Source organism: Lycium ferocissimum, chromosome 6 (genome assembly GCF_029784015.1).
Source record: "Lycium ferocissimum isolate CSIRO_LF1 chromosome 6, AGI_CSIRO_Lferr_CH_V1, whole genome shotgun sequence".
NCBI lineage: Eukaryota > Viridiplantae > Streptophyta > Magnoliopsida > Solanales > Solanaceae > Lycium > Lycium ferocissimum.
Window position 1 is genome coordinate 69,043,192 of NC_081347.1, and position 10,062 is coordinate 69,053,253.

Below are 10,062 nucleotides of genomic sequence, written 5' to 3' on the forward strand. Positions count from 1 at the left end.
TCTTAAATAACGTGAAAAGTCAAAATGAACAAGTAAAAGTGCACGGAGGAAATAAATATGTGTCGAAAAATTAAAATAGAAGTACACACGTGTATATATGAGAACAAAATAAATATTCAGTACTATGACATATATCCACGTGGGATTTATTAATTCTCAAATAATATGAAAAGTCAAAAGTGAACAAATTAAAGTGTACGAAGGAAATAAATTTGTGTAGGAGAATTAAAATTGAACTGCATATGTCTATATATGAGAAGAGAATAAATATTCAGCTAGAACACGAAAAGTCAAAAGTGAACAAGTAAAAGTGCACGGGGGAAATAAATGTGTCGGAGAATTAAATTTAAGGTGCATACGTCTATACATGAGAAGAAAATAAATATTAAGCACTATAACACATGTCTACATGGGATATAAAAATAGTTGGATAAAGTATATAAATTATATAGCTCATAGTATAAAAATTTAATGCGGGTATAATTTTTAAAGCCCATGATACAACCATGGGCAGCTGTGTTCGTCCCTTTACGGGGCTTATATAAAATGGAAATATATTACATAGTTTACATAGTCAAAGTCTCAAAGTTATAAAAATGTTGCAAGACACGCTCACAAGCTAAATAGTGACAGTAGGATTATAATATTGCTCCAGTAAACTCTTGGAAGAAAGACATAAATACCCCCTAATTTTAAACCTTGAAATTGTCAAATAAAAGAGAAGGTTTAATAATAATTTTAACACCTTTTTTGGTTAATTATAGTATAAAATATATTCCCTCCGTCCAAAAAAATTGCCCTCTTTTTCTTTTTAATCTATTTAAAAATATATTTTTTTATATATTTAAAAATAATTTAATTTTATGAGATGATTTACTGCCACACAAATATTTAAAACTTATTTTGAATCACGCATTTTAAAAATCTTTCTTTATTTTTTAAATTTTATATCAAGTCAAAAGAAGATAATTTTTATGATACGGAGGGAGTAGTTATGACAACGTAGAATTTTCTTAAATTAACTGGCGTTGTAATGATTCGCCTTTTTTCAGTGTCCAAATTTGACTTTCCCTGTGAATATTTGTCTTTTCTGTCGTCCATTATCTTCTACTCGTATTTCAGATTAAATTACAAGTATTTCAGATTAAATTACAAGTTAAGCAAAAGCTTAATAGTTATTCAGAAACTCTTCTCTTACAAAAATAAAAAATAAAAAATAAATGGTTGACTATGATCGAGCAGAGGAGCTCAAGGCCTTCGATAACACAAAGGCCGGTGTAAAAGGACTAGTCGATGCAGGGATAGTTCATATCCCTGAGATTTTTGTTACACCGTTCATAAAAGAAAATGAGTTCAATGCTCAGAATCTTGATTCATGCTCCAACGTCAACGATCAAATCCCAGTTATAGATCTCGAGGACATAAACAAAGACAATTTTCGACGTAGGAGAATAGTTGAAGAGGTTGGTGAAGCATGTGAGACTTGGGGATTTTTTCAAGTTGTGAACCATGGTGTGCCTCAACATGTTATGGATGAGATGATTCGAGGAGTTCGAAGTTTCAATGAGCAACCAAATGAGACAAAGATGGGGTTTTACTCAAGGGATGATATGAAGAAGGTGTTTTTTAATAGCAATTTTGATCTCTATCAATCTAAGGCTGCAGATTGGAGGGATACACTAGCTTGTCTCATGGCTCCAAATCCTCCAAGTAGTGATGAATTACCAGAAATATGCAGGTCATTTTCAGCTAAAACCCTCTTTGATATGCTGCTAATATTTTGGTTGTTCTAACAGATCTTCAAAGTAGGCCCTACAACTTTTAAAAAATTTAGTTTTTTAGATTTAGGACTTGGTCCAAATATTCGAAAATTTTATACTTTATATTTTTTCCTACCGATTCGGCATAAGCCAATATACCTACCACTAAGTCCAATATCCTACTCCCTAGCTATTAGACTAGTGAATAGTGCAAACTGAGATGCATTTACTGTGACAGTATTTTTCATTGTCGTTTAAGGTGTTTTGGCACTTGATCCATGAGGAAGAAGCATATAATTTAATGTTTAAAATTTTAAATCACATACGATATATATAAGTGTTGAGTAGCGGTTGGCTTGAATATGAACTCTTAGTAGAATGATTTATGTAGAGATGATTTTACTTTATTTTCTCTATTTGTTTCTTTGTTAGGAAGGAATTACTTCAATATTCTGAGCATGTTCGAAAGTTGGGCCACACAATATTAGAGTTACTGGCAGAGGCACTTGGGCTGAAGTCCAATCACTTGTTGGAAATAGAGTGTGCAAAAGGCCATTTCATTCTCAGTCATTACTATCCACCTTGTCCTGAACCAGACAGAACTAATGGAATCACAAAGCATACTGACCCAGATTTCTTCACAATTCTTCTACAAGATCACATTGGTGGCCTTCAAATTTATCACCAAAACCAATGGATTGATATTCATCCCGTGACTGGAGCACTAGTTATCAATCTTGGTGACCTTCTGCAGGCAAGTATATCTAAAACAAATTACATATGTCTAGTCACTAGTGATTTGGCTTGAAATATCAGAGGCGGATCTAGAGTGTTAGGAGTGAGTTTGATTGGACACATCATTTTTAAGATAACTATAAATATATATGTGAGAAATTATGAAAAACATTATACTAGTTTTGGGGCTTTGATTTTAAAAACTCAAAATCTTGAATTACATCTTTCATGAGTGCCCTTATTAACTCTAAAATAATTATTTTATTATCGCTATTTGAAGGTCCTTTTCATTTTTATTACCATTATAGAGTATGTTTTAATTATAAAAAAAAAAATTTTATAGTATGCAATATTATTTTAAGAAAGTTTATTTTTATATACCTTTAATTTAAGATATTATAGTTGATTTGCATTTATATTCAAGATTAAAATCTTATCATATGTAGGCTTTGTTTATACTTGTAAAATTATGTTACATGTAATTATAAGTTGTAAGTGGTGTATATATAACTTAAATTCATTTTTCTAAAGCTTCTATCAAATTTTTTTTGAGCATAGAGTATTGGCAAATCATATTGGACCAAGAATTTCAGTTGCATGTTTTTTCACAACTTATCTTCAGCCATTTGATAGGCTCTATGGCCCAATAAAGGAATTGTTGTCAAATGAAAATCCTCCTTTGTACAAGGAAACAACAGTGAGAAATTATGTATCCTATTACAACTCCAAAGGACTTGGAGCTCGTCCTTCACTTCTCGATTTCAGGCTCTAGGATTTTAAATAACATATACATATATAATATTGAGCTGGACGGTTCATTATTATCTATATATTTATAACTATTAGTAGAATGATTTATGTATAGATGATTTTATCCTTATTCTCTATTTGTTTCTCATTGTATTAATTAATTAAGTAGGAAAAAAAACAAAAACGCCATTCCTTTCTGAATAGTTCTGTATTTTCTAAAGTCGTGGGCCCACAAAATTGCTTTTCTCTCTAGAGTTACTTGGAATTAATCTCCATCTCTTCCTGGATTCCCAAGTGCTTTCCTCATTCAATCCCATTTCTTTTAACTTTCATATCAATCCATTTTAAATATCGATTACTTATGCTATCCTGAAGCATACAGCCAATTCCGTTGTTGTTTATGGAATCAAAAGCATTTTTTTTGCTTAGTTATTTCTATACATATTTCTTCTACATGATCACATTTGTGGCCTTCATTTTCACCTAAAACCTTTGGATTGAAAATCAATCCAGAATTTCTTGCTGTTTAGCACCTAATTATTAATTTTTTTTTGTACTTTCAATTTAAATTGGTATCACTATGTTATTGTTTCAAATTACTTATGTCTAGTCACTATGTGATTTGGCTTGAATTTCACTAATAAAGGTAACAAAATTGATGTTATTTGTAGTTTAATTCTCTCCTTTTGATTGGACAACATCATTCTTTTTAAGATAACTTAAATATATATGTGAGAAATTATGAAAAACATTATACTAGTTTTGGGGCTTTGATTTAAATCCATATTAATTTTCAATATAAAGGAACAAAGTTGATGAATTAATTTTGTTTAATTCTCTCCAAGGTCATTGACACTATTGGCTTACTTGGTACATGAGTGATTTTTAAGCTTTCATTTTTTGGTATGGCTTTTTTTGGCTAAGAAAAATTTCCTTTTCGCTCCAATATTTTAACCAACATTATTTATAGGAATGATAAAAGTAACTTCAGACATATTTTTTTTAATTTCTTTGGGGGCATGAGAATTTTGCAAAAGAAATAAGAAGAAAAACTCAAAATTTGACTCTACCAGTGAATAGGTAGTGGAGAGGTTTTTTTTTTTTTTTTTTTGATCACAGGAGATAATTTTTTTTTATGATAAACATTTGAAGAAATGCACTTTTTACATGTACCTTTGCGCAACTAAATTGAAATATATATTCTATATGAGTTTGCCAAAGTTAGAATACTTCAAGGAATGTTAACACACTATCAAAGAAAAGACTTGACCTATCTTCTTAAGCCGTAAGAAGTTTGTTGTATATTCAAGTGATCTTGAAAATTTATAATAATTTTAATTAGAATTAATACGTAAAATCCTCTCTATTCGCTCCTCAAGGTATAAAAAACTTACATTGACGATGTATAATGCCTTAATCCATATTTTTTCTGTCTTAATCATTTTTTCCTATAATTTATTAAGATTTTTTTATTATAACTTACTTATATAGTGCTGATGCATTCATGATAATAATCTCCAAATCATATTGGACCAAGACCATTTCAGTTGCATGTTTTTTCACAACTTATCTTCAGCCATTGATAGGCTCTATGGAACAATAAAAGATGTTGTTAAAATGAAAATCATTCATTATCTTTGTACAATTGAATTATCCTCAGCATTTATAATTTTGGAGAATCTTCCTTCACTTCTCGATTTCAAATTTAGATGATTTCTAAATATTTATAAGTAGTAACATGTATACATAAAATATTGGCTGAACCTTCATTATTATTATTATTATCTAAATAAAGAAGGGAAAAAGTCTAGTTAAAATAAATATAGAGTTCCAAATATTTATTTTTATTTGTTTTCTCTTTGATGCAAGGATTATTTATTTCAACTATGTAGTACTTTTTTGTGTCAAAATCTTTCAGAGAAACTTAGGTACACAGATTAATATCATTACATCTTTTGGTTGGTTAGATTCCAACAAGGTCTTCAAGAGAACACCCATAAAAACTCAAGTTAGGGCTTGGTTTGGAAAGATACTTTCTTCAACCCTTTCTTAAATATAATTATGAGTTGAGTATTTGAAAGCCATCATGGAGTAGAAATTATGCCATTTTATTACAGGAATATACTAAGTTTTGAAATGAATGATGTTCGAGGTAGAGCTAAAATTAAGGAAGAAAATGAATAGTGGAATTTGGTTGTGATTTGAGTCGAATAATTACTCCACTATAATTCCAATAGTTTTATTAGGCAATAAAACAATTAATGGATGTGACTTATGATTTAAATGAAGCAATGACATTTTGGGTGGCTTATAGCTAACCTTTGGCCCTAGAAGGGTTATATCGGATACTTGTGAGTACGACTTGATGCCCAATGGTTGTATTGTGATCAACTGAACACGTTGGGGACGTTGTTGGGTATTTGAAGTTAAAATTTGGTTATTTAAACGTTACATTGAGGTATGTCAAGCTTTAAGTTATCTTGTGAGCTTTCATATTATTTCACGCTTTCGAACTACAGTATTAATGAGATTCCAATCACGTGTCAAACAAGCTTTCATGGTTTGCCCCATGGTTTGGAATAAATGTTCAAATTGCCAAATTGGCTAAGTCTTGAACTTTGCTAAAGTGTTTATGATTTTTATACGACTCATATATCATTTGTGTGACGCAGCTGACTTTTAAATGTTTCTCATAAAGTGTTGATTATAAAATTCACGACATGTTTTCAATGACTATATTGTAATCATTTTCTCTTGATTTTCATTGAAAGAAATGAAATGAATTACTTGATCTAAAGAAAAGGAATTGAATTCGGCTAAAAAGCCATGACTTTAAAATAAAACACATTTATGAGATGTTTGTGTTTCGACTAACTGGCCGGGAGGAATGCCAGTCTCCGTGAGTTCATATTCTGATGTATCGCTTAATTAGTCTGAAGGATGAACAGTCCTGTGAACTCCGGTGTATCATGGCTTATCTGGCGGGGAGAGTACGTCAGGCTTTGTGGATGACATCCCGAATGTATACATCATGTGTGCTCATCTGGTCGATACGAAGATCGAGTTTGTGGGTTCTGTACCACGGTGTACCATGCCTATTGTTGTAAAAAATTTGAGATATGAATTTTGAGATTAACTGACGTGATAATGACGTAAGTGTTAATTGTTTTCCGTCAACTTTCTGGTGAATATAATTTTATTGGTACAACTTATATAGTTCAGTGACGAATTCAATCAAAATATAACTTTTTGACTTATACTAATACAATCGGTAAACTTCAATAACTTTAATGATACAAAAGATTGTTTTATGACTTCATAAATTCAACAAATACCATTTAATGACTACACTAGAAATTAACTCCTTAGTTTTAGACTTTTAATTAGATCGCTTAGTTTTAGACTTTTAATTAGATCGCTTTTTACCGGATTACACGGATTTCGTAGTCGGTGTCTCAATCTAGTCAACGTGTCCAAATAAATTAGTTACATATATTTCTCCTTTGTGACGTCCCTTATCTTCTACTCCAATTTTAGATCTACAGAATAAGCAAAAGCTTTCAAAAACTCTCCTCTTTACAAAAATGGTTGACTATGATAGAGCAAAAGAGCTCAAGGCCTTCGATGACACAAAGGCCGGTGTAAAAGGGTTAGTCGACGCAGGGATAGTTCATATCCCTGAGTTCTTCATTACACCGGCCGCAGAAAATGAGTTTAGTGCTAAGAATCTTGATTCATGCTCAGACGTAAACATTCAAATCCCAGTTATAGATCTTACGGACATAAATGAAGACAATTTTCGACGTAGGAAAATTGTTGAAAAAATTGGAGAAGCATGTGAGACTTGGGGATTTTTTCAAGTTGCCAACCATGGTGTGCCACAACATGTTATGGATGAGATGATTCAAGGAGTTCGAAGTTTCAATGAACAACCAAATGAGATAAAGATGGAGTTTTACTCAAGGGATAATTTGAAGAAGGTGAAGTTTAATAGTAACTTTGATCTTTATCAGTCTAAGGCTGCAAATTGGAGGGATACACTAGCTTGTGTCATGGCTCCTAATCCTCCTAGTAGTGATGAATTACCAGAAGCATGCAGGTAATTTTCAGCTCTAAACCCTTTGATATGCTGTAAAAATCTTGGTTGTTCTAAAAGAGGAATATAACTTACTCCCTCCATCCCAATTTATGTGACATTTTTTGATTTTCGAGATTTAAATTATATAGAGATAATGCTTAAAACACACACCTGAAGTATCACTTTTTGCGAGTTTTCTACATGAACTAACAAGTGTTTTCTTTTTCTTCACCGACTATTTATCAAAAATACACCTCGAGATTATAAACCATGCCACATACATAGGATTCCTTTCTTACTTAAGTTAGTGGAGAATTTTGTGTAAAAGAGAGCAGCTCGAGATTGAGAGAATCGTTCCTTTTTTTTTTATTATTGTTTTTGGTTAGGTGGAGAATTCGTGGAAAGAGAGGCGGAGATGGAGAGGGAAAAGATACGGTTGTTTGGGTTCATCACTCTCCATCTCCGGCCTTAGCTATTAATTACTTCCTTCGTCCCAAATAAGTGTCACTAGCAAAATCACGCCCATTAATAAATACAATATGGGTTACTAAACTATTCATATTTAGTAGTAAATATTTTTGAGGATTGAGCAATTAAAGAGGACTAATTTTTTAATGTTAAGGGCATAGTTGGAAACACTTGTCGATTTGTCTTGAATTCCTAAGGTCACACTTATTTAGTTATTTTGGGATGGAGGGAGTAGCTTGCACTTCCTCTCTTTTGAATTTTTAAAGCTAAAGTGTGTCACTATTAAAAAAAAAAAAAAAAAAAATCTGGCAAGACGTTTCCGATGAAAAGTTCGTCAGAAACGTTTCCGACAAATTTTAGATGAAAATTCCATCTTAAATCTGTATTTGTTTAGTAGTGTTTTTATGAATCAACCAATTAGTGTCTGCCTTTGATTCTATTTTCGGGGTGATGGTCCATCTGAGGTCTTTTTCCATTTTTAATGCTCAAAATTGATTATGGACCACTGACCCATGATGAAAGAAGCTATTTACCTAACTAGTTTTCTAATTGTATTTTTGAAAAGTAAGGCATGTTAGGTATGAAAGGGCAAGGCGAGGCTGAAACTGAGGTATAGTAAGTGTGCCATGAGTGCTCCTTTCTAAGACTTTTGCTTCTCATTAATAACAAGAAAATTATTCTTTTAGAAAGTAAAGATAGTCAGGAATTCATTTTCATTTTTTCCTGCAACATCTTAAACTAATGTAATTTTACATGCTAATTTAACTTAGATGGGGAATATGCAAGGTGGAGCTAGAATTTGAGGTTTGTGGGTTCCGAATTCAAACCCTCTAAGTTACCGGGTTTTAAATTACTAATTTATACATATTACATAAATTTCTTAAGGCAAATACAAGGTGTGAACAAAAGGCTGTGGGTTCGGCCGAACCCGTCTTCGACATTGTGGCTCCGCCACTGGGAATATGCAATTTGTCACGTTAGTAATACTTTTTTATTATGCAATCTAAGGTATTTAATAGCAACTTTATACAAATGCCGAAATGAAAGCTAAAACAATCAAAGTTTTGATGATTGTCAATGTGTATTTGGCCCTACAACCTTTTTCTATTGTGTTTTGTTTCTAATAAAACAACAACATACCCGGTGTAGTTTCACAAGTGGAGTTTGACAAGGCTAAAGTGTACGCAGACCTTACCTCTAAATTGGAAGGTAGGGAAGTTGTTTCTGATAAACCTTCGGCTCAGAATACAATAACAAAGCATGTCAAATAGGAAAAGAGAACATTAACTACCACAAAACAATGTGTTTTACTTCGAATGTGTGACTTTTATTTTTTTTTCTTTGCTAGGGAGGAATTACTTCAATATTCTGAGCATATTAGAAGGTTGGGCCATACAATATTTGAGTTACTGGCAGAGGCACTTGGGCTAAAGCCCAATCACTTGTTGGACATGGAGTGTGCAAAAGGCCATTTCATTCTGAGTCATTATTATCCACCTTGTCCTGAGCCAAGCAAGACTCTTGGAATTACAAAGCATACGGACCCAGATTTCTTCACTATTCTTCTACAAGACCAAATTGGTGGGCTTCAAATTTATCACCAAAATCAATGGATTGATATTCATCCAGTGACTGGAGCCCTAGTTATCAATCTTGGTGACCTTTTGCAGGTAAGTATAATCTAAAACAAATTAGATATCTTTACAAAAATAGCTGGCCAGAATTGTTGTTCACTTTTCCTAGTTGATATACATTAATTATACACAATTATATAGATATTATACATGAATATCACATATATTATACATCTGCCTGCTATTTTTAATTTAAGCAATTGGGTGGATAGATATTTAGGTTTCTAAAATAGATAACGTGTCTAGTCACTAATGACACCGATTCGAGGCGGATAGTCACTAGTGACACTGATGACATGCGGATCTAGAGTGGTAGGATGAGTTTTATTGGAAAAATCATTTTGAGCATAGACTCTATATATATAAGTAAAATATCATGAGAAACAGTATAAAATTGTCTAAGTTTAGAACTCATATTTTCAAAGAATTAGAAATTTTCAATCCATTGCGTTTAAATTTAGAATGCGTTTATGACACTAAACTTTAAATATTTATTATGACTTTAAGTTATATACATCGTCAGTATCAAAAAATTTAAACTATGAGGTAAACTTTACCTACAATAGAAAGTAACCTGTCATATTCTCAAGATTACAAATCCCAATTATTTTTTTTTTATTTTTATGAAGGCTTACCT

At 31.8% G+C, this 10,062-nt stretch overlaps 2 protein-coding genes across 2 annotated transcripts; both read left to right on the forward strand.

Moving 5' to 3' along the window:
- The first annotated feature begins 1,179 nt into the window (after positions 1 to 1,179).
- Positions 1,180 to 3,267, forward strand: LOC132060200 (1-aminocyclopropane-1-carboxylate oxidase homolog 1-like). Its single transcript, XM_059453115.1, has 3 exons — positions 1,180 to 1,738; positions 2,193 to 2,547; positions 3,049 to 3,267. The coding sequence occupies exons 1-3, from the start codon at positions 1,221 to 1,223 to the stop codon at positions 3,265 to 3,267; spliced, it is 1,092 nt and encodes a 363-aa protein (XP_059309098.1). The 5' UTR covers positions 1,180 to 1,220.
- Positions 3,268 to 6,737: 3,470 nt separating this feature from the next.
- Positions 6,738 to 9,766, forward strand: LOC132060199 (1-aminocyclopropane-1-carboxylate oxidase homolog 1-like). The gene is made up of 2 exons (XM_059453114.1): positions 6,738 to 7,344; positions 9,140 to 9,766. Exons 1-2 carry the CDS (start codon positions 6,830 to 6,832, stop codon positions 9,474 to 9,476), a joined length of 852 nt encoding a protein of 283 aa, XP_059309097.1. The 5' UTR covers positions 6,738 to 6,829; the 3' UTR covers positions 9,477 to 9,766.
- Positions 9,767 to 10,062: the final 296 nt, after the last annotated feature.

Bases quoted from the DNA above. Each gene is read 5' to 3' on its own strand.
- LOC132060200 (XM_059453115.1), top strand. From the start codon at position 1,221: ATGGTTGACTATGATCGAGCAGAGGAGCTCAAGGCCTTCGATAACACA. The intron at 1,739-2,192 runs GTCATTTTCAGC...TTTCTTTGTTAG, and splicing joins GAATTACCAGAAATATGCAG to GAAGGAATTACTTCAATATT. The intron at 2,548-3,048 runs GTCACTAGTGAT...ATTTTTTTTGAG, and splicing joins AAACAAATTACATATGTCTA to CATAGAGTATTGGCAAATCA.
- LOC132060199 (XM_059453114.1), top strand. From the start codon at position 6,830: ATGGTTGACTATGATAGAGCAAAAGAGCTCAAGGCCTTCGATGACACA. The intron at 7,345-9,139 runs GTAATTTTCAGC...TTTCTTTGCTAG, and splicing joins GAATTACCAGAAGCATGCAG to GGAGGAATTACTTCAATATT.